Consider the following 24,529-nt stretch of genomic DNA (forward strand, 5'->3'; position numbering starts at 1 on the left):
CACAGTTACTCAGACCTTCTTGGATCGGCACAAACAAGGCCCATTACTATTAATGCTACGTAGACCGTAGTACTATATTTTAATTATGACCCTAATTATTCTGTCTAATTATATTTTCCAAAATCTTCCTTAATTCAATTCAGTTTTTCTTAAAAATTATTGTAATAAGATAAATTTGAATATGCATATTTTTTCTAATATTAATATAATATTTTATGTAATTTAATTAATTGAAGATTATATATCTGAACTATAATTGAAAATAAGAACGTAATCATCCAATTATCACTATTTTCAATTTATAGTATTTAATAGTAGTAAAAAAAAATACATGCTACATGAAAAATAGCATTGACCCTACTTTTCCCTCCATGCAGTTGACAAATGATATCAAAGAGTAATAATTTTATTAAATGCAATTGATATATGACAAATGATATCATTGGTAAAAGCAAATTATGAAACTAGACAATAGTACATTACAAATGATGTTTTTTGTACAAGAACAAGATATAATAAAAGTAATGATATTATTGGGTTACGTGGATGGGACCACAGATGCATAACATCCACATAAAATACCTACCATTAAGGTATAATAAACAAATAAAGAATGTTTAGTTTCACGTCTACTGTAAAATGAAGTTCTGTAGAATGAACTTGTGGCTAGTTTGATAGTTTAAAAAATTGGTGAATGTACGATTGCACAAATGAAGGAAGTTTGATCACTAAATTTCTCCATACTTAACAAAAATCCTTCATTTAAGATAAATTAAATTCCCTACTTCCTGAGAAAAGCTTCACCGTTATGAATGCCTTGAGAGATCCATTAATGTTACCAGAAAATCGCATAACATTTTCGTAATTCAATATTTCAAAACTACCCACCAAATAAATAAAGAATAATAATAAAAATAAACACTAAAAATTATTTCTGATTACAAGCTCACATGAGATGAGAGTACAAACAAACTATGATATAGCAACTGAGATATATTTTGTTTCTCCTTATGAAAAAGTGGGAGTAACATAAACAATAATTGGACAAATTGTTCCAAAATAGCTGCATCAGCCAAAAATCATAAAATAAAAGGCAGAAACCAATATCCAGAAAATTAGGTCTCATGACTAACATTTCTGCTAGAAGTCTGGTTTTCTACTGCAAAATGATATCTCACCTCATGTTCATTGCACCAATAAACTCCACATGCATAGCAGGAACATAACCACCATGATTAGTACATGTGGGTCATATATTTAGTACAAATAACATTAAGGAGAACAATTTTACAATAATGATGCACATTATTTTACAATAAAAGATATCAAATATAGATCTTTACCAGATACCTCATTACCATGAGGCCTACAAAACCTACACTCTGAATTATGAAGCCCTTTACACTTCATTTTTTCTACAAAGATTGTTGATTTCCAACAGAGAGAAGGGTTGCAATTAAAAATGCTGCAACCTCCCTTTGAACTCAGCAGGAAGTATTTGTACAGAATCCACACACAGCCCACCTTTGGTGTGAGTGCAATCAATCTGTGTCATCGAATATTTGACTTTGATCGATTTGCACGAGCTGGAGACAACAAAATCTCCGGCATGATAATGGATCCACCTCCCTTGCTCCTTCAAGTAGCACTGTTTTGTTGCTTGCTGACCATCAGAGGTCGAAAGCTGGAACCGCACAGGCTTTTTATCCCAGCCATGAACGTGCTCCGAGTTGCAAACCCTACGCCCAAACCTCTTATTGGCGCGTCCTAGTTGTAATCTGAAGAATATACTGTAAGACCCTGCCGGAAAGGGGAACTCTATCTCCCCATCGACCTCAAACCACCATATTTGCTGGAGATACGCAACTGATGCAAACCTACACACAAGAATAAATTTCATCAGTTTTAGTTAACTTACTGGCTATGAAATGCACATGTATTGCTTCTAAAAGAACACGGGGAGGGAGACAAGGTTCACTATTTCTACAGAGTTTGAGGTCATTAACAAGATTCACTATTTCTACTGCAGGATTCAAGAAACTTTTGTAATTAGTCACCACTCACCAACAATCCAATTGACCATACACAAGTTAGCATACTTTCTTCGTTTGTGAAATCCAACAAATTTACTTTTAAAATCGGTTTCTTTTCCAATAGTCAGAAATGTTTTCTGATTCATACCTATGAAAGGAATAGCAAGATATGGTTTTACAGCCATTTGTTTAATTCCTAACAATGACCATGTTCGGTAAGCAATGTATCTTTCAAGATTTTGGCAATTATTTCAGCAAATCCCATAGAAAGACCAATCAATACAAAATCTTTCTGTTGCATAATATTGTAACACACCTAAAATGTAACTACTTTCTTGCGTTTAATTTGTGTCAAAGCTTGGACTAAGAAGAATGACATTGGCTAATACGACAAATACATTGATGGATTGAACATTTTTAGCTCATTTCATAATTAAATTCTTCAAATTCTCAATTTAATTAATCCTCACCTTGATTCCTCAGTTGGAATACGGCTCCAATATCTCCTATCATCAATCCCTGTTATCACCAATCCATTTGAAGACACCGACATGCAAATGTTGGCTGTCCTCTTATCCAACCATACTTTCTGCAAAATCACCCAAAATCGATCAATCAATCACCCAAATCTCAATGAAACCCTATTCCAAAACAATTCAACAAAAATAAAATCCAAAAGCATAACAAATTGAGATAATTAAGGAATTGAATCAATTCTAGGGCACACCTTAGAGCCACCATCGAACGAATTAGCCCTACAAAGCCTCGCGTAAATATCCCTCTTGCAGAGACCCTTGCAGAAAGAGGCATCATTTTCGAATACCCTACCGATAAGATCTTCGTAATTCAGCGGCAATTTCGACTCCCAAACGAAATCGGCCGACGACGCTCCCCGGAAAGCCCGGTTTAGTTTTGCGAGCTGGCAGATCTGCATCGGCTCAAGGTGGCCAATAACCGACGCCACACAGCTCTCCGGCAAGTCGCCCAGCCAGGGCACCGGCGACGGGGCTATGGCGGTCGCCGCCGGCAACGAAAACAATAAGCCCATGTGATTGCAATCAACGAACCGAATTGAATTGGCCGTGGGCGTAATTGGAATATGATGTGGTTTATGTAAATGAAAATATGGAGTGTGGTAAGAGAGGAGAGAGGGAAGAATGAGGAGAGAAGGAGAACCAGGCTCAGTTGTATGGATATATATGAAGGAGGTGGACGCGTACGGTGTGAATGTAACTCTGTCCTTGTGTGTATTTGGTGCGTCAAAATATTAGTAAAAAAATATGGACGATTATTTTTTGTTTTGGTTGGGTTAAGAATACATGGGATTATTTCGACAAATTGCATTTTAATTTTTATCTTTCTTTTCTTTTCTTTTCTTTTCTTTTATATCTAAGATTTGGTCATACTCTTATAATCCTTCTAATTTACAGATTTGGTCAAACTTATCCATATTTCTTAAATAAAGAGGCAAACCTTTATCCTTGAGGAGTTATTATAACATGTTTCCCGACGACAGCTCAAAGTTTTTCTTGATAAAAGATAAATATACACAGGGCGGAGCTAGGAATTCGTAGGGAGAGGGGCAAGTTTACATATGAGAGAATTTTAATAATTTGAGGATGGGCATTTAAGAAGAAATTGAAAAAATTAAATTATAAAATACACAATATATATATATATGAATATGAAAATGTGAGGTGGGGCAATTGCCCCTCTCTTCTTGTATGTAGATACACCCTTGAATATACATATAATATAATATCCCTCAAATTTTAATATTTTTTATAATTAATTATATTACTCCATTATTGATTTACCTTTATATATTTTACATTACAAAATATATCATCTATTTGATCATTAAAAAATCACGAGTATAATTATTCTTCATATATTTACGACTAAAGTCCATTTTTGGTCCTTAACATATAACAATTTTTTGATTTTGGTCCATAACATTATCTTTTGAATTATTCGGTCCCTCATAAATAAAAACGGGTCACATTTGGTCCATTTTGGACGGAACGGTCAAATATTTGACGGTGTTAATTACCGGGTCACAAATCCGTCACTAATCCTTCACTAATTGGGAGAAACTGATCCGTCATTAATCCGTGACTAATCCGTCACTAAATAAAAATATTAAAATCAATAATATTTAAATTTAAAGCAGAATCCTCCATCTCCATCGCCGATTCCGACCTCGCCTCAACCCCCAATCCCATCAAACTCCAAGAATTCAACTACAAAGATCTCGAATTGGCCACCGACAACTTCTCCGCCGCCACTCTCCTCGGCCGGGGCAGCCACGGCCTCGTCTACAAAGGCGTCCTCCGCGGCAGCCGCCTCGTCGCCGTAAAAAAACCCTCCAGAGCCCCTCACAGACTGCACAAGAATTCCACCGAATTCGAGAACGAATTCGACATCTTGTCCAAGCTGCAAAGCCCTAGATTGGTCAATCTCGTCGGATTCACCAAGAATCCCTCCCAAGATCGCCTTTTGGTGGTCGAATTCATGAGCAACGGTACACTTTTTGATGTTTTGCATTCCACCTCACGGCCCCCGAATTGGGGGAGGAGGATCAAATTGGCTTTGCAGATTGCTAAAGCTGTCGATGTATTGCATTCTTTGAATCCACATGTGATTCATAGAGATATTAAATCGGCTAATGTGTTTGATTGATAGAAATTTCAATGCCAGATTGTATTTCATTCACAGTCTTTTTTTAAAATTTAAATATTATTGATTTTAGTGTTTTTATTTAGTGACGGATTAGTTTCTCCCAATTAGTGACGGATTTGTGACCCGGTAATTAAAACCGTCAAAAATTTGACGGTTCCGTCCAAAATGGACCAAATGTGACCCATTTTTATATGTGAGAGACCGAATAATTCAAAATATAATGTTATGGACCCAAATCAAAAAATCGCTATAGGTTAAGGACAAAAAATGGACTTTAGTCTATATTTACATATCAAAATTTTAAATGATTAAATTCGTGCCTAATATTTTAATGAGTTGTATTTCATTTCTTTTTCAGATTATCATAATAATAACAAAATATTCACAATTTCGCAGTATAAAAATTTTATAAATGTTAAAAATATACTATTAATTTTATTTCCCAAACTTTTTTTAATAAATACTAAAAACTATATATTCCCTATTAATTTAAGTTTTATTTCTGTTATCCAACTATTCAAATGTTTTCTAGTATTACATTAATCAAATTTAAATAAATTGAATATTATCTAGAGGTAGAGCCTTAGTATAGTTGTTTTACCTTCCAAAATTAGTGATATCATTATTTCCCTAATTTAATTAATACTACTATTATTTATTCACTATCCTTTTCTTTTTCTTGTGTGATGCCATTAAATATAAATTTTCAGTAAATATACCAAATATATAATTGTATAATGATATTTATAGTGGAATGGGAGAATAAAATATAGTGATAAATTAAAGGATTTCATAATGATATGCTAATTTACTTTTTAATCAATTTTCCTATAATCTTAAGATTTATGCATTAAACGTAAATTTGAGAATCGAGTGTTAGCTAGAAACTTCTATCGTCGCGACTCGCAAGTGACCCCTTTTATATTACATAGTATAGTAATTTAACAAATTTTAGAGTAATAGAGATGTTTTGGAGTATTACTTAAATTATCTCATCATGAATGTATACACCAAAAATTTTGAGGACCGAGTAATCCCTATTAGGAGTATATAATTATTGTAATATAATTATTGTACTAAAATTAATATTTAAAAGTTGTCAATTTATGCACTACACATGTATTTAAGGATCCCATATTACAAATTTTCATCAGTGATTCATATTATGCTATCAAGTAGTAATAAAATGATGTTTTATGTAATTTGATTAATCATGTCATTTTTCTATAAACTTAAGGAACTATGAGATAAATGACAAATTTTCACGAAAAATCAAATAAAGTAACTTATTGATGTTTCCCTTAGTATTTAAAATTGACATTTTGTTTATAAAAATCAAATAAAGTAACTCATTGGTATTAAGAGGGATTGGAGTATTCTGGAATCTTCCGAAATGCTATAAAAATTTCAATGGTAAGTCAACATTCAATTTGGATGCAAATTTAAGTAAGTAATTTATTTTTATTTTTGCACCGAATTTTAGCAATTAAACTTGAATTATATTTCACAAATGTGTAGCGTAGATTATTGGAGGTTTTAACAATCTTCATAAATTAAATAAATCTGTTTGGGCAACTTTCGGCAACATGACACTTTTATTAGTGTTATTATTTTTCAGCTACATGGTATTGACAATTAGTCTAAACCCAACGAAAATATAATAATCAAAGCCGCATACAGAGCCCACATTATCCATCTCCATTAGCATACATTTAATTATTTATAAAGTAAATGATTAGATAATTTCCTATTAAAGATGCCACGTAAGTGTGCGTCACAATCTTAATCTATTCACCAATTTAAAATCTTTGTCGGAGTAATTTTCTATTGTTAATTCTAAATTATTTTTATTATAGATGAATATATATAAACTGAATAAGCATCGAATATAATGAAGCGCACGTTAATTAATGCACACCCGCTAGCTGAGCCTAGCTACATTATTTGTGGAAATAAAAAGCTATAAACAAATTAAATCATAAACGTAAGAATAAATTATACTCCATATTAATATTCCCAGTAATAAATTTATTAAATATGTTCAGTTTGGGAAAAAAATTGTGCACAGAACGTGACCAACCCTCAGTTAAAATATAGGACTAATTTCTTAGTTAAAATGTAATGATTAACTTAATAAAGCTTACTCAATAATTAACTCATTAAAGTTAATTAAATAAATAAAATAAAGCTAGATTATTAGAGGAGTGGGTCCAGCACTGTATATGTCCGCATATGTACTTTATATAATAATCTAAATTGCTAATATGTGCAATGATGATGCACTACTTGTTAATTAATTAATGTTAATTAGTTGTTAGCTAAGTTCGATATGGAGTTGCACATGCATTGATCAAAAGGCAAGAATTTAATTAAATTAGAAAATTAAAGATGCGGCAATTATATGAAGGTTTGATAAGATCTCAACATGACAGCTTATCATCTCTTTTATATAGTGACATTGTATTTGGTACATTATTTTCGAGTGATAAGAACATGTGGGACACTGATAACTTGTCTCATTCTTCAAAAATCAAAATGACATTTATGAAGAAGGAACAAAGGGAGTGAAAAATATGCATAGAAAAATTATTGCACCAACATTGATCAATTAGTTGAAATTGCAAACCGAGTATATGATAATTGCAGAACAAGAACTAGCTATTATACTATATGAATATATATTCAAATAATACTGGAAATGAAACAATCTCATTATTGAAATATTCCAAATTCAAATTCGTCAATTCAATTTTAGTTGAGATACTTTTGAACTTTTCGTGAGTAGGGAGTATAATTTATATACATGATCAAGGGAGACAAACAAAGAGCTTCGTACAGTTTATTTTAGTTTTGCTACATGTATATAACAATCTACTACATACTTTATAATACGGCATTCTTCATTAAGAACTTACTACTATATATTATTTTTACATCAGTACTGAAGTTCGGTATATTCACATTAGTGTATAGAATTCATCAATTACATCAGTGTAAAATGATGATTTAAAATGATAATTATATGAGTAAGTGCACAGAATCACATAGTGAAATCAACGTCACTTTCTATGCCTGAATACTAGTTTGATACGGTAGGTGTGTTGGGATAGTGATATTACATGTTGCAATAGACATATACTTATAATCATTAAACTGTAGTACTCTATCCATTGACGTGAGTGTGTGACATACTGACATTAGCTGTAGTCTGATTTATTCAATTTGTGTAGTTTGATAGGATTGTGTCATGTGAATGAATCATCTCTGAAATTTACTGCACTTAAAATATGAAAATTATCTGGTTTGGATCCTAAGGCCATCCACAGTAACCGCCCAGCGACCGCCCAGCCGAGCGCCGGAGCTGGGCGGTTCGCTGGGCGATCTATTGCAGCCGCCCAGCGGGCGATTGGAGAGAGAAACCGCGCAGCGCTGGGCGGTCGGCTGGGCGGTCCGTTAGGCGCTATTGCAGCGCCCGGATCGCCCAGCGCTCCGCCTAGCGCGAAAATTAATTTTTTTTCCCGAAACACTATATATACGCGCTTTGCTCGTCATTTTCATTCGCACCACTTGTTTTAACGAGTACTCTCTCTATCTTAATTTCTGTTCAAGATCAACAACGGGAAATGGATCTCAACAACGAGCCTAGTTCCGGGAGTAGCGGGGCTATTATTGTACTTTTTAATAGTATTATTAAACTTTTCCCGTATATGTCTCGTAAATTAAATTCTGTATATTGTGTGATTGTTAATTATGTCATTTTATATAATTGTTATTAGTGATGTGGCTATTGATGTGGCTGGGCTATTTATGATGTGGCTAGGCTATGGCTGGCTATTTATGATGTGGCAGGAGGATTTTTAGTGCTGATGATGTGGCAGTGGCTAGGCTATGGCTGGGCTATTGCTGGGCTATTCCTATTGTGGATGGCCTAAAAGAGCAAAAATTTCATTTTTTGGGCGCTATGCATATACCGTACACGGTGCAATTCGGTGAAGGATTCTACTAAGAGACTAAAATGCACCCTATATGTTGGGAGAGTTGGGAGCAACTGAACAACTTACTAAGTTGATGGACTGGTTTGCAAACAAGGAAGGGAGTGGGGGTTTAAGGTGTTGAAGAAGAATCAGCTCACTTGATCAGTTTGAGCTGAAACCGTAAGTCATGGAGAGTATATATACATCTCTGATTCAATTCCTTGAGTCATTTAATCAGTTAGAGTTGATTTTACACTTTCTTTGTGAGATTATTATATTCTTCAAGATCATCCGAGAGCAAGAGGGTTCTTGAGAGATTGTGATAGTTTGAGTGCGAATTGATGGTATTCTTCCTCTGTAAATCCCATCTTGAGAGTCAGTGAATAAAAGAGGCTCATCCTCTCTGTGGATGTAGGCTTTACAGTCAAATCACGTAATCCTTTGTGCGTTCTGTTTTCAGCTCATAGATTTCGTTTATTCAATTTGTATTTGAATCGGCATCGCAATTACAATACATATTCTAGTTACTACTACTATTATTTCTATGTTTACTATTAGTATATTTTCTAATTAAGGTTTAAATTTTACGTGTTGTGTGAAAATTGTGTAACATTTCATGTTCGTCTCATGTTTTTATCTGTACAATTTGTGTGATCTTTCGGAGATCTTCCAACAAATTGTGTTTGTATTTTTATTTCTCCCACATCGAATAATAAGATCAAACATTTAAATTTGGTTATACTCTTATGTAAACAATGATATACTACGTAGTAGTTAAAAAAAAAGATATGCATTATTGTTGGTGGAAAAGGAAGAAATAAAAATTGTTTTGATAATGTATCTAGCAAGCGATAAGGCTGAATGCCTGAGGTTACCTAGACTTGCCAAACATGCAGAACGGCTTATTGAAACTTCGTTGTCGTTTTCCTTCTATTAAACCGCAAAACGACAATGGTATACAGCTCATCAACACAAGCTTAAATAATTGATACTCCCTTAGGCCATCCACAATAGGAATAGCCCAGCCATAGCCTAGCCACTGCCACATCATCAGCACTAAAAATCCTCCTGCCACGTCATAAATAGCCCAGCCATAGCCTAGCCACATCATAAATAGCCCAGCCACATCAATAGCCACATCACTAATAAAATGACATAATTAACAATCACACAATATACGGAATTTAATTTACGAGACATATACGGGAAAAGTTTAATAATACTATTAAAAATTAAAAAAGTACAATAATTTAAAAAAAGTACATTAATTTTAAAAAAAAATACATTAATAAAAAAGAGTGACAATTCACTCCTCGTCTCCGTCGTCGTCGCCTCCGTCGCTGTCGCCTCCGTCGCCACCATCGCCGCCGCCACCATCGCCGTCGCCTCCGCCGCCTACGCCGCTGCCGCCGCCACCGGTCTCCCTCCGTATAGCCTCCAACTCGTCCTGCAGGCTCATGAGCAAGGTTTGAAGCACGCTCTTCTCCACGGGATCCGTCGCCACCCGCCATCGTCTTGATCAACTGAGCGCGCGTTTGGGCGCGAGCGAAGAATTTGAGCTCCTGGGTGGATTGGCCAAGGGGGGATGCCGACTGGACCTCCTGGGAAGCCCCGGCGTTCCCTCTCGCCGCCTGCTGAGCGCGCTTGCGCCCAATCGGGCGAGGTCGGCCACCGACCGAACGCGGCGTGGGGAACTCCTGCGTCGTCTCGGGGAGGTCGTGGGAACCTCTGCTGCTGCCGCTGTAATCGCCGGTGTAGTTCAGTCGTTGCTTCTTCGGCCAGCCAGAGTCGACACCTATTCGGAACTTCTCGGACTCGCTCAGTACAAGATAGCAGTTCCAGTAGGTGAAGTCCTTGTATAAACCCTTCAGTGGGAAGGCTTTCTCCGCTATTCTCCTGCAGTCATCCTCCGTTTGGCCACTGCTCATCATGCGGAGTGCGTTGGTGTACAAACCCGAAAATCGGGAGACCGCCGCCCTGATTCGGTTCCAGCCCTTCCGGCAATCCTCCCCGTTGCGGGGCCTCCCCTCCGGGCAAAATCTCTGGTAGGCTGCTGCTATCTTGCCTCACATGTTGACGATCCTTTGCTCGTTCGAAACGAGAGGATCGTCGCAAACACTCACCCACGCCTTGCTGAGCGCGACGTTCTCGTCGTCCGTCCACCTCCTCCGTACCTCATCCTCACCCGGCTGCGACGACTCGCCGACCTTCTTCTTGCCCTTCTTCTTTGGGGCGCCACGCCCCCGCACTGCCCCCCTTGAACTAGAGTCTCCGGAGCTCCGAGAGTATCAAACCCCAACTCATCTAAGGAGAAACTATCAAACCCCAAGGGTGTTTGGGTCGATGTGTGCGAAGACCCAGTCGAAAAATCAAAACTGGGGCGATAGACATCCCCCGCCGTCGCCGGGGACCCCCCAGGAGTCCCCTGTGTAGCCGGTACGACCCCCGGAGTCCACTGTGTCGCCGGTACGACCCCCGGAGTCCACTGTGTCGCCGGTGCTCCCCCGGGCATCATCTGCATCCCGGGTACCCACCCCGGTATCGGCGGAAACCCCCCGGCGGACTCCCCCCCATTGGGGCCCCGGGCATCATCTGCTGCCACGGGTACATGTTGTAGTACCCGGGCACCTGACCCCATCCACTTCCCACAGGGATCGTCGGAGTTTGTGACCCGCTACTCCCGGAACTAGGCTCGTTGTTGAGATCCATTTCCCGTTGTTGATCTTGAACAAAAATTAAGATAGAGAGAGTACTCGTTAAAACAAGTGGTGCGAATGAAAATGACGAGCAAAGCGCGTATATATAGTGTTTCGGAAAAAAAAAATTAATTTTCGCGCTAGGCGGTGCGCTGGGCGATCCGGGCGCTGCAATAGCGCCGAACGGACCGCCCAGCCGACTGCCCAGCGCCACATAACCGCCCAGCGCTGCGCGGTTTCTCTCTCCACTCAGCCGCTGGGCGGCTGCAATAGACCGCCCAGCGAACCGCCCAGCGCCGGCGCTCGGCTGGGCGGTCGCTGGGCGCCTATTGTGGATGGTCTTAACTTTCAGTACAACTGTCCTAGTTCAAACAGGTCTAGGTAACTTTGTACAGTTCTCGAACCCACTTCTCCTTTCTTTATTATTTATCTTTTTTATCGACGAAAATATAATTACTCTCTCCATCCGTCCGTCCGCTATTAGGGCATCCACAATTCCGGTTCGGATTCAGGTCCTAAGTCCCCTCCACGTCATCATTCCTTTAAATTTCAGTCACAGGTCACAACTCTGAAATCCTGCAGGCCCTATCCAGGCCTCAACTATTAATTTAAAATAAAAATAAAAATGAAAACATAAAAAAAAAATCAGCTCCCTCTTCCGTCGCCCCTCTCCCTTTTCCTCTTCCGGACTAAAAAAAATTAGAAATTGAGGCCTGGGTCCGGACCGAAGGGCCTCCAACGCCGGACTGGGATGCACCGGGGCACGGCCCCACATCCTCCAACCTCGAGCCGGGCCGCAACAGGGAGCGGCCCCGGGACTCAACTGCGGCACCAGGCGCGGCCTGGGACTCTCCTCGCTCCCCTCCATTGACCTTCATTTTGAATTTGAATTTACAGAATACTTATCAAAGTGAGTACTTGGAATTTTGATAATTAACTCGTATTGACCTTCATTTTGAATTTGAATTTACAGAATACTTGTGTCACTTAACTTCCATATTAACTCGTTAGTCGAATTAAAGGATACGCTATACTCCCTCCGTCCGGCATTAGAAGTCTCATTTTTTTGCGGCACGAGTTTTAAGAAATGTAAAAAAAAGTGAGTGAAAGAAGTTAGTGAAATAAGGGTGTCCATAATGGTGGCCCTTGAAGGCCACCAAAATTGGCCCGGCCACCAAATGTGGCTCTCCACAATGGTAAAACCTAAAAATAACAAGGGCCACGAAATGTGGCCCTCTCCAAAACTAAAATTAATTTTGTTTGCTTTTTTTAATGATATTTTTTAATTTAAGTACAATAAATTTTATTAGCCTATAATTTATTATATTTATAAATTTAATTTAAATAAAATAATTTGGATTGTAACTAAAAAAATTTCACAGCCTAACCAAAAAAAAGTGTAACAAGAACATCGTTGTATTATATTAATAAAATAAGAAAATTATACAATGAAAGTTTTATACTTTAAAAACAACAACCCGAAAACCCATATCACTATGCGGCGCTCCTTCTACGGTTCCAGACCTCTTCAACCATATCAGTCTGCAGTGATGTATACGATATTTGGCTCCGCATATTCGTGTACCGCTGGATCAAGTATTCATTAGTACGTGGTACACCCATCTGCAGGGGCTCCATGGCAATACCCGAGCTCGAACTAGCACCATCTTCCGGTGTCCATCGCTCTGCAGCAAATCCTTCGTCAGCTATTATCATATTGTGCAATATGATACATGCAGTCATGATGCCTGAGACATCATTTTCATGCCATTGTCAAACCGGGAACTGTATAATGGCCCATCGCGCTTGGAGGACACCAAACGCTCTCTCTACATCCTTCCTAGCACCCTCTTGTTTTTTCGCGAAGTAGGTTTGCTTCTGCCCAACGGGTTGTCGGATCGACTTCACAAACACATGCCAACGAGGGTATATCCCATCAGCCAAATAGTATCTCATGTTGTACTGCGTGCCGTTGGCCATGAATCTAACTTGCGGACCCTCACCCCGACTCTCTTCATTGAACAGGTGGGACGATCGTAGAACGTTGATGTCGTTGTTCGACCCAGCGACCCCAAAATACGCATGCCAGATTCGCAAGCGGTAGTCAGCAATGGCTTCCAGGATCATCGTGGGATGTCGACCTTTGAAACCATAAGTGAACTGCCCCTTCCAAGCCACCGGACAGTTCCTCCACTCCCAGTGCATGCAATCGATGCTTCCCAACATCCCCGGAAAATGATGTACAGTCCCGTGCATATCAATCAGACTCTGGCAATCATTGACCGTTGGCTTCCGTAGAAACTCCCCTTTGAAGATATCCTTAATGCCCCTACAAAACTGCCTCAACGTGTGTAGGACAGTCATTTCACCCATCTGCAGGTATTCGTCAAACATGTCAGCGGGCCCGGCATAGGCAAGCTGCCTAATTGCCACCGTACAATTCTGATATGTCGACAAGCCGGGTCGGCCGGTGGCATCATATCGCAAGTTGAAGCACTTGAACCGATGTGCCAAACACGTCGCTATATGGACGAAGAGTTGTTGCGACATTCTGAAATGCCGACGGAAAATCTCTGCCGGATAACGGGCGTTCTCGCTGAAGTAGTCTTCCATCAACCGGCGGTCAGCCCCGGCATGGTCACGGTCGATACACCGCCGATGATAGAACGGCCGAGGGACTACTACCGCGGCCGCCGCCTCCGCCTCGTCAGCTTCCTGTTGCACCGCTGCAACCAGGTTTTGGAACTCCTGATCTACCGCTTCTTGGAACCGTTCATCGTCGGAGTCCATATTTCAGAAGTTGAAGTAAAATAGATGGGAAAGATTGGAGAGAGTGGTGTTTGAATTGGGGTAGAAAAATGGAGGAAAAATGGGGTGTATTTAATAAAAAAAGGAACACAAAAAAAAAATTAAAAATCGAGGTCCAGCCGCGAAACGTGGCCCGCTGCAGTGGTGGGCCGCGGCTCACACGGCTCAGCCGCGTGAAGGCCGCGGCCGCGGCTCCCTCGTGGCTCTTGGCCCTCAGCCACCATTCTCGGCTCTCTGCAGTGGGGGCCGCGCACCCGAGCCACGGGCCGCGGCTCCCCCACTGTGGACACTCTAAATGTCTCACTTGTATATATTAGTTTTAAATGAAATGTAAGTGGAATAAGTTAGTTGAAGGTGAGACTATATTATCATTTATGGTAAAAGTGAACCGGAACCCCTATTTGCGGATGGACTAAAATGGAAAAATGGAACTTCTGTTCACGGGCGGAGGGAGTACTCATGTTACAAATTTAAATTAGGAGAACTATGGAGTATTCATTTACTAATTCTTCGTTAACAGCTTATCTTCGTATGAGCTTATCACTTGCAATACAATTTCAGATACTCCGTTTATATTCATGAGTTTATCACTTGAGTTTATGGATAATTAATACTCCGTACTGCTTGTTTCACTTGAGGGCATTTTTAATGCATTAGGAATGTAGATTTGTGTTTTAAAGTGTACCACCCATGCTTTAAAAACATTTCATTTTTGGTGCTCCAACTAAAACTGAAAACAATATAGAAGCATTCTAAAAAAAAGTAATAGGGAGTTGGGACTGGGACACACATTTTCTTTTGTATGCTAATAAAGTAAGTGGTTACAAAATTATGTAATGAAAATATTTTTGTGTTGAATTTCTTATATTTCAATTATTAGTTCCCCTTAAAGTCAGTGGTTGCTCGGCTCCTGGCGGAGCTATATCATAAGGGGCAAATAGAGCTTAATTTTTTAATATACTATCAGTAATTTACAATGTATCTGTATATAGGAAAATTATATACCAATGACAATTTATAATATATTAAAATTAAATTAAAATTTTATACAAAATAAATAACATTAAAAGTGCATTAAACGAGTATACAATCAAAGAACCTTAGGTATACTACTTATCAATTATAAATCAAATGATTAAATACAAAAAATATTTACCAACCCTAATTAACAAGGTTACAATTAAATTTAAAATGAAACAATTGATTTTTTTTAAAAAAAAATTAACAAGCCAAAATTATTATTGCTACAGTACAAAATATCTCAGGTCTCAATTGTAGTTCCTGGATTTAATAGAGGCAGACAATTATACAATGATAGTGTCGATGATGATATTTCCGAGCAGCAACTAGGCCGCAAAATTCCAACCACAACATAGTAAACTAGTACTATTATATATGTATAATGATAACATTGATCACGTATATAATCAAAGATTAGACGTCGATCTATCTATATTTTCCTATGTTGTCATAATTAATAAAAATACCATTACTTGCCAATAATGCACATACAACTTTATGTGTGGCTGCGCTAAACCTAAAATTAGTTCTTCCAAATTATATGAATCAAAACCATATAGTATTTCTTTGGAATTTTATTGTGAAGTCTACTACTAAATGTTTAGTAATCATTAGTATATAGTTCAATGATTTTTCATTTGAAGTCTAGTACTACTACTATTTAGCAATTAGAGCCCGAGCATATAATTGACAATTGCAAAACACTTTTTGAAAAAATATGATATAGAGAGGCAAGTAAGTATTCCAACGCAAAAACCAACATTGAACTTTTTCATTAATCATGTTATTACATATGACAGCCTCTATAATCTTGAAAAAAATACATCGTTAACTAAATGTAACAAATACATAGAAACGAATCAAAGAATATAAACCAAACAAAACTACAAACCTATGTAGCATCTGCAACAAATGAAAGAATGATATATCTCATGACTACCTCAAAACAAATGATATCTGCAACAAATGAAAGAATGATCAATACCACTTCTCTACCTACAAAGAATAGATCGTATCTGTTTCTGTTCAAACTAATGACTGATGACAACGACCACAATCAACGAGGCAAAGACGACGACGAGCCTCCACCACCATTAATCGGAGCCCACGCTGACACTGCGTAAAGAGGCTGATCCGACCAGCTCAGGGTCAGTGACGAGGACGAGGACGAGGAGGACCCTTGCTGCACTTCCACCCTATAATTGTGGTTAGAAGAGTACATCTTCAACATCATCTGCCCTTGAAGCAGCTCTCTTTCACTAACTCCAACGCAACGAAACCCTCCTTGCTCCATCAGCTGCTGCCACTTGTCGAACCTCTCGTGCCTCTCAAACCGATGTCGCCCCTCACAACCTATGATGTTCCTTATCTCCCGCCCGAACATCTCTTCCATCTTCATCCTTGCCGGACTCTCCAAGGGAAGGCTCGAATCAATGGAGTCAAACACGGCCGAGTAGTACTTGAGTGAATTGAAAAGCCTCGCATCCAAAGTGGCCTCATTGTGTGCTGCTTCCTGCTCTGCCATTACAACCACTTGAGCATTGCTGCTTCTGATCAACCCCAAAAACTCCCTCAACGCGCTGCCTTCGTATAGCATCTTATGCAGCTGAAATACACAGTTCGCCACCACTGTCTCCTTCTCCTTCACATGAAGCATCCACAGCCTCACATCTTCTAGCCTATCAACCACTGGATGGAACTGAAAGGGGAGATTAAACGCCTCAGCAAACCCGGCTAGCCTATCCCCTGTCTCCATCAGCTCCTGCTTCGACTCACCAATGCCTGTGATCCTCACGTGGCTCGGAGGGCTTGCTCTGGAAGCCAAGCTCTGGAACAAACTAGGCCACTGTAGCCCTTGCTTGATGTCAAAATCAATGATGTGAATCCTGTCCTTCCCTTCCAACGCCCTCAGCAGGATCTCGTTGCATGTGAAATGAACAAACTTGCTGATCGGGCTGACTTGATTCAACACCCTCAACCCATCATCATCAACGTGCTCAAGCTCACGAGGGGGCGTGATGTGGAACACTTGAGGCCATAGCCTTGCGACGCGCAGTGCCAAGGCCTCGGTGAAGTAGGCGATGAGGCGGTGTAGAGGGGAGCCTCGTGGCGATGCGAGCTCACCTAGCCTAGCAAGGCAATGGCTGACTGCAGCAATGTTCTTGGAGCCTATTTGCTCAGCACAAGCCACAACTAAGTTGATTAACTCGACACACTCATGCTCCCTTTGGCTACTCCCGTTGTGCCCCGCCACGACCTCGCTTGGATTGCGCGAAGACGAGCCATTGCCAGCAGCCTCACGCTCGACCGTGGGGTTACCACTACCCAACCCGAGAGCCAGGCTGTGACTACTCGAGGAAGTGCTTGAAGAACCCGAGGCTGAGACCTCCTTGTGAGGATGCACATCCTTAGACTTCCCTGAATCAGTAACCTCAGTCACAACAGAATCAAACCATGGGATGCTCGACAACGGCGGGAGAGGAGGCGGGTCGAAGCACCCTCTCTCCTCTTTCTCCTCACCTGAGCATGGGAGAGAGAAAGGGACCTGAGGTGTACCAGCATGGAACCAGAAATCCTCACTGCTCACAAACTCCCCTGATTCTTCCACATATTTCCCATTGCCCCTTTTCCTCTTCTTCACTGTTCCCATGTAATTACTCCCTTCATCTGTAGCTGCATATCTCTTCTTACTTCTCCCCCAAATCTCCTCCCTTCTCTCTGTTGCAACAAGAGGGAGCTTAATGTTCTGCCTCAGAGAACTCTTGGACTCAATACCCTTATCAACTGAAATCCCAACCTGCCTAACTGGCTGCGGCCGCAACGCCTCTTTGCGCCCGAAGCTACATGGAAAATCCAACCCCTGTGTGCTCATGTCAGGGATATGGCAAGCTTGAAACTGTGCAGATGCTTCACTCCTCAATCTATGCCTTGGTGACAACAATGTAGAAGAACAACCAGCCAACATTCTTCACACCCTAAAAACCCCCAAATTGTGTTGTTCCTTCACTTTTTTTTACTTCTTCCTTCTCTGAAACTCCAAATGCACTCACCTCCGGGTTCTCTATGATTCTATACTTCCCAAATTATGAGACAATTTACACTTACATTCATATATGCCAAGAAAATTGTATTATATGAGGAGAAATCAAGAAAAAACGGAACAATGTGTGCTATGTGTGAGTTTCAAGGAAATGAAAAAAACAAGAAAAAATGAAAAAATGGGAATCCGATGTCCAAACAAATCGAACAAACCTCTCCTCTCACGTGTGTGTTTATATATGCTTTTGTGTGTCCTATATGAATGCTCAGAGATGCTTATATGATATGTGCAGCAAAGAATCGAAAGAATTTATGATTAACAAATTGAAAACAGCAACGCCACCGAATCAAAAAAATCAAAGAATTTGACAAATCAATGCATCAACATTCAAACCTATCTAGAAAAAGAAAAATGACAATCGGATTCCTCGACATTCAAAGCAGAAAAATCATTCGCGATTTTCCATCAGAACAAGCAAGAAAGCAGTAACGCAGCATTCGCATCTCCAATCAATTTTGCAGCTGAGAAACATAGAAAACGAATGATCATCAAACACGGCCTTCAAACCGCCCATGCTAATTCTAATTCAACCTGAAAAAAGTTTCCCCCGCCCCCCAAAAGAAACCCCGCAATTTTCAACAAGTCATAAATTCAATCAAGGATGCTGAAAACAAACAAAACGGTCATCATCTCTTGGGCCACAACCCAAAAAGCTATAAATCCAAACGCAACTGAGCTTTTATATACTGAACTATTCTACTTAGCGGCGTTGGTTTTTTACCTTGGATTAAAGTGAAAAGAGGGCGGGTTTTGGGGCGTTAGATGAAGATCTACGGTGGGAGATGGGTGAGAATTGTGACCGTTAAGATGTCGGTGAAATATGACCGTTGGAAGGGGAGTTGATGTTTTGTTGGGAAGTTCGTTGATGCCATGTAGGACACACGCGCGCCTCTCACCCTCGACTTGACCGTTTGGGGTTCTTTTATAACTCTTTATCCACATGGAATATGAAACTCCTGCTTGAGCTTTTATACCGTGTTTTAGTGACTGAATTGACGAGGAAATAAAATTTAAGTAACAAAAAATACTCTCTCGTTCCACTCACGTTCTATTATAAGTAAAAAAATTCTCTTTCTTACTTAATTTCCCACTTATTTTATTCTTTTCACTCGTCTACTTCTACCTCTCTCATACTTTATTTTCACTACTTTTAACTTTTTAAATCCTGTTCTAAAAGAAATGGTCCGCTTATGGTGGAACGGGGGAGTACATGTTATTTTTATTTTAGAAATTATGTCAATTTTAATGGAACAGTCCAATAAGAAAAATGGTTTATTTTAAACAAAACAAAGAAAGACTTTTTATACTACTTCCTCCGTCCCAAGGTAGTTTAGTCATTTTTTGCACTCGTTTTAAAAAAAACGATACTAATAAATAGTTAAAGTCAGGAGACACTAATGTAAGAGAGATAGTAATGTAAAAGAGAAATTAATATAGATAAGAGTTTTCTCTACACTATTCTCTCTCTTACGTTACTCTCTCTCAACTTTCATTATTTATTAGTATAATTTTTTTAAAATGGTGCAAAAACGGAACTGACTCAACTATCTTGGGACGGAGGGAGTAATACTTTTTCCGTCTCTTAAAATATAGATTTATTTTATTTTATTCTAGAAAGTATATTCTCATTAGGTAATAGGTGAGATTTATTCTTTAATAATAATACTTTATTATTTATCAATTATGTATTAAAATTTGTGTTATTTTAAAATATTTTAATTTAAAAGACGGATGAATATGCGATATATTTTATGAGCAAACTAAAAAGAAAAATATAATACTCTTCATCAAATTTTATTCAGTTTTGTTTCTCTATCCTCCAACACATGGCCAGACGTCTCTTTTTAAGGATTTTATATCATGAGTTGTGTGTTTAATTTGTCTAATAGTATTAGCATAGTTTGTATGACTCTGTAAATTTTTACACTTTGGTGCAACTTATATTTTTATGCTTTAATATTAATAAATTAAGAAGTATATTGAGTTTTTAATTGATAGGTTGTCTGCTGTTGTAAGAAATTGTGAGTTTTAACGGTATATCATACTTTTTGGACAAAATTATTTATTTCTATTTACTAGTGTAATTTGGAAAATACTCGTACTATAATATTTGTAACTAATATTTGTGCATAATGGAAATAATATGTTTGTGTGATGGAAATAATTATGTAATAAGTATGATTAATGAAATTCAAAATCATTTGCTTGCACTAATTCATACCATTGTTTTGCATTGTTTCTATTTCTTTGTAAACAATAGCTTATCTGATTATAGCATCCAATGCAAAACATAAGTATGATAAAATAGTTGACGACGAAGATTTCGATGGGAACGCACCAATTATCAATTAGACTAGAAAAAAAGACACAAGTTGATCTTTGATGCATTATCTCATGTATGATAAAAATACTTTTTGTTTTTAAATGGAAGTTTTGTTACATCATATTTTGACTTGATATAAATTATAACATATTATGTGATGAAAATTGGCTTCGAAGAAATGAAAATTACTTGAACTCAAATGATTATAATGCGAGAAATGTAGTACTATATCCCACGAAATTTGGAATATTAATTAGGGACAACATTGCACTTCATTTTGTAATATATTCCTACTTATATTTTGTTGAGTCGTTTGAACTCCTACAATTACAATTTAAATGATGTCAATTTGTCTGTCTTTTAAAAGAGTAAAATAAAATCTGCTATACTCTTTTATTTTAAAGAGACCAGTCTAATTTTAGTCCCCTGCATTTGTCCTAAAATTCTTTTTGATCTCATACATTAAGTTCGTGACATTTTAGTCCCTAACATATTGTTTTGATACCTTTAGGTTCCAACATATTATTTTGGTCCAAAAAATCATTTTCTGTTAAAATTAATAGTCAAAATATTTGATCAATTTAATAACTCAATTATAATCTAGGATTAAAGTCTAATTTTGGTCATTTACATTTGTTTCCATAAAATTCTTTTCGAGTCTCATATCTTAAGTTTATGACATTGTTTGAGACCAAAATGTACCAAACTAATATATTTAAGATTAAAAGGTCACAAACTTAATATCTGGAACCAAAAAAATTTTATGACCAAGGTAAGGGATCAAAATTAGAAATATAGGGAATATCACTTTTGTTTTTCACGATATTGTCAATTCTTTTGATTTGATGCCGACGTTACTTCAATCAATAATCACTTTATCTATCTCTAGTTTTTATCACTTTTCCTGTAATTCATTTATCTAGCAATTCAACAATTGCTTTCGACAATGTTGACATAAAAAACCCACAGTTATTAATAGTACTGTAGTATTTAGGCACCCAAATATTAAATTCTTGGCTTTGCCTCTTAGACCATCCACAATAGGAATAGCTCAGCAATAGCTCAGCAATAGCCCAGCCATAGCCTAGTCACTGCCACATCATCAGCACTCAAAATCCTCTTGCCACATCATCAAAACAAGCAAATAGCCCAGCAATAGCCCAGCTATAGCCTAGCCACATAATATCCACATCACTATTAACAAATATATACAAAATGAAATAATTAACAATCACACAATATACGAAATTTAATTTACGAGACATATACGGGAAAAGTTTAATAATAATATTAAAATTTTCAAAAGAACAATAATTTTAAAAAATACATTAATTTTTTTTAAAAAAATACAATAATAAAAAGGAGTGCCAATTCACTCCTCGTCTCCGTCGTCGCCGCCTCCGTCGCTGTCGCCACCATCGCCGCCGCCACAACCGCCGCCGCCGGTCTCCCTCCGTGCCGCCTCCAACTCGTCCTGCAGGCTCATGAGCAAGGTTTAAAGCACGCTCTTCTCCACGGGGATCCGTCGCCACCCGCCACAAAAATCGGGAGACCGCACTCCTGATTCGGTTCCAGGCCTTCCGGCAATCCTCCCCGTTGCGTGGCCTCCCCTCCGGGCAAAATCTCATGTAGGCTGCTGCTATCTTGCCCCACATGTTGACGATCCTCTGCTCGTTCGAAACGAGAGGATCGTCGCAAACACTCACCCACGCCTTGCAGAGCGCGACGTTCTCCTCGTCCGTCCACCTCATCCATACCTCCTCCTCACCCGGCTGCGATGACTCGCCGACCTTCTTCTTGCCCTTCTTCGCGGGGGCGCCACGCACCCGCTCTGCCCCTCCCCCTTCAACGAGAGTTTCCGGAGCTCCGGGAGTATCAAACACCAAGTCATCTAAGGAGAAACTATCAAACCCCAAGGGCGTTTGGGTCGATGTGTGCGATGAACCAGTCGAAAAATCTAAACTGGGGCGATAGACATCCTCCGCCGTCGCCGGGGACCCCCTATAAGTCCACTGTGTAGCCGGTATGACCCCCGGAGTCCCCTGTGTCGGCGGTACCCCCCGGGCATCATCTGCATCCCGGGTGCCCATCCCGTTGGTGCCCACCCCGGTATCGCCGGATACCCCCCCGGCGGACTCCCCCCCGTTGGCATCCCGGAATACATCTGCTGCCACGGGTACATGTTGTAGTACCCGGGCATCTGACCCCATCCACTTCCCACGGGGATCGATGGAGTTTGTGACCCGCTACTCCCGGAACTAGGCTCGTTGTTGAGATCCATTTCCCTTGTTGATCTTGTACAGAAATTAAGATAGAGAGAGTACTCGTTAAAACAAGTGGTGCGAATGAAAATGGCGAGCAAAGCGCGTATATATAGTGTTTCGGAAAAAAAAAATTTAAAATTTCGCGCTAGGAGGTGCGTTGGGTGATCCGGGCGCTGCAATAGCGCCGAGCGGACCGCCCAGCGCCACGCGACCGTCCAGCGCTGCGCGGTTTCTCTCTCCATTCGCCCGCTGGGCGACTGCAATAGACCGCCCAGCGAACCGCCCAGTGCCGGTGCTCGGCTGGGCGGTTGGCTGGGCGGCATTGTGGATGGTCTTAATACTGATTCTGTAAGACCATCCACAATGCCGCCCAGCCGACCGCCCAGCCTAGCGCCGGCGCTGGGCGGTTCGCTGGGCGGTCTATTGCAGTCGCCCAGCGGGCGAATGGAGAGAGAAACCGCGCAGCGCTAGGTGGTCGCGTGGCGCTGGGCGGTGCGCTGGGCGATCCGCTCGGCGCTATTGCAGCGCCCGGATCGCCCAACGCACCGCCTAGCGCGAAATTTAAATTTTTTTTTCCGAAACACTATATATACGCGCTTTGCTCGTCATTTTCATTCGCACCACTTGTTTTAACGAGTACTCTCTCTATCTTAATTTCTGTACAAGAGCAACAACGCGAAATGAGTAACGCTGGTGGTGGTAGTGGTGGTAGCGGAGGGGATGCTGAGGAGTACGAACGTCGAATGGCCGAAGCGTTGGATACCTATACGACCAACGCGATAAACCAATGGATGGAAAGAGCCTTGCAGCTGGCGATACCTCGACCTCCCCCAGCGGTCCACCGCCGCAGTGTGATTGATCGGGATCACGTAGCTGCACATCAGCGCCTATACGAAGACTACTTCGCACAGGAGCCTCGGTTCAACGCCAACCTTTTCAGGCGTCGTTTTAGGATGAGCAGGGACCTGTTTATGCGTATCGTCAACGCATTGGAGTCTCGATATCTGTATTTCCGCTTCAGGCACGATGCGGCTGGCAGACTCGGCCACACACCTATTCAAAAGTGCACTGCGGCAATCCGGCAGTTGGCCTACAGAGGTGCGGCAGACATGTGGGACGAGTATCTCCACATCGGTGAGACGACTGCCCTGCAATGTCTGAAGAATTTCTGTCTGGGAGTGATAGAAGTATTCGGTGATCAGTATCTCCGAACGCCTACCCCCGAAGACTGCCAAGATCTGTTGCGGATGCACGGGAGTCAGCATGGGTTCCCAGGTATGTTAGGCAGCATAGATTGTACGCATTGGGAGTGGAAGAACTGTCCCGCAGCCTGAAGGGGTTCTACACGTCCGGCTACAAGGGAAAGAATACCACGATGATCCTGGAGGCCGTAGCTGATTACCGGCTTTGGATTTGGCACGCGTATTTTGGGATAGCTGGTTCGAACAACGATCTCAACGTCCTCAACTCGTCGCCACTTTTCAACGAGCAGTGCCAGGGCGTCGGTCCGGCCATCAGTTTTGTCGCCAACGGCAACCAACATGATATGGGCTACTACTTGGCGGATGAGATATACCCTAGGTGGCCCGTCTTTGTGAAGACGATCCGATGCCCAGGAGATGAGAAGAA

At 40.1% G+C, this 24,529-nt stretch overlaps 3 protein-coding genes and 1 pseudogene across 3 annotated transcripts; 1 reads left to right on the forward strand and 3 right to left on the reverse strand.

The window, feature by feature from the left end:
* Positions 1-1,252: 1,252 nt before the first annotated feature.
* On the reverse strand, positions 1,253-3,210 carry LOC121772517 (F-box protein PP2-A12-like). Its single transcript, XM_042169649.1, has 3 exons — positions 2,761-3,210; positions 2,504-2,622; positions 1,253-1,877 (listed from the first exon to the last, which is right to left on the reverse strand). Exons 1-3 carry the CDS (start codon positions 3,079-3,081, stop codon positions 1,457-1,459), a joined length of 861 nt encoding a protein of 286 aa, XP_042025583.1. The 5' UTR covers positions 3,082-3,210; the 3' UTR covers positions 1,253-1,456.
* LOC121770223 lies at positions 3,159-5,083 on the forward strand (annotated as a pseudogene).
* An 8,075-nt stretch (positions 5,084-13,158) lies between these two features.
* Positions 13,159-14,175, reverse strand: LOC121770224. Its single transcript, XM_042166995.1, has 2 exons — positions 13,630-14,175; positions 13,159-13,287 (listed from the first exon to the last, which is right to left on the reverse strand). The coding sequence occupies exons 1-2, from the start codon at positions 14,173-14,175 to the stop codon at positions 13,159-13,161; spliced, it is 675 nt and encodes a 224-aa protein (XP_042022929.1).
* Positions 14,176-16,076: 1,901 nt separating this feature from the next.
* On the reverse strand, positions 16,077-19,189 carry LOC121771150 (scarecrow-like protein 28). The gene has a single exon (XM_042167936.1). It carries the CDS (start codon positions 18,176-18,178, stop codon positions 16,271-16,273), a length of 1,908 nt encoding a protein of 635 aa, XP_042023870.1. The 5' UTR covers positions 18,179-19,189; the 3' UTR covers positions 16,077-16,270.
* Between the last annotated feature and the right edge of the window lie 5,340 nt (positions 19,190-24,529).

This window comes from Salvia splendens, chromosome 16, assembly GCF_004379255.2.
Source record: "Salvia splendens isolate huo1 chromosome 16, SspV2, whole genome shotgun sequence".
Taxonomy (NCBI): Eukaryota; Viridiplantae; Streptophyta; class Magnoliopsida; order Lamiales; family Lamiaceae; genus Salvia; species Salvia splendens.

Excerpts from the sequence above, each read along its gene's own strand:
- LOC121772517 (XM_042169649.1), bottom strand. The coding sequence starts at position 3,081 with ATGGGCTTATTGTTTTCGTTGCCGGCGGCGACCGCCATAGCCCCGTCG. Across the intron at positions 2,623-2,760 it reads CGTTCGATGGTGGCTCTAAG|AAAGTATGGTTGGATAAGAG; the intron begins GTGTGCCCTAGA and ends GTGATTTTGCAG. Across the intron at positions 1,878-2,503 it reads ATTCCAACTGAGGAATCAAG|GTTTGCATCAGTTGCGTATC; the intron begins GTGAGGATTAAT and ends TCTTGTGTGTAG.
- LOC121770224 (XM_042166995.1), bottom strand. The coding sequence starts at position 14,175 with ATGGACTCCGACGATGAACGGTTCCAAGAAGCGGTAGATCAGGAGTTC. Across the intron at positions 13,288-13,629 it reads TGATTGATATGCACGGGACT|TCGATCCGACAACCCGTTGG; the intron begins GTACATCATTTT and ends GTGTTTGTGAAG.
- LOC121771150 (XM_042167936.1), bottom strand. The coding sequence starts at position 18,178 with ATGTTGGCTGGTTGTTCTTCTACATTGTTGTCACCAAGGCATAGATTG.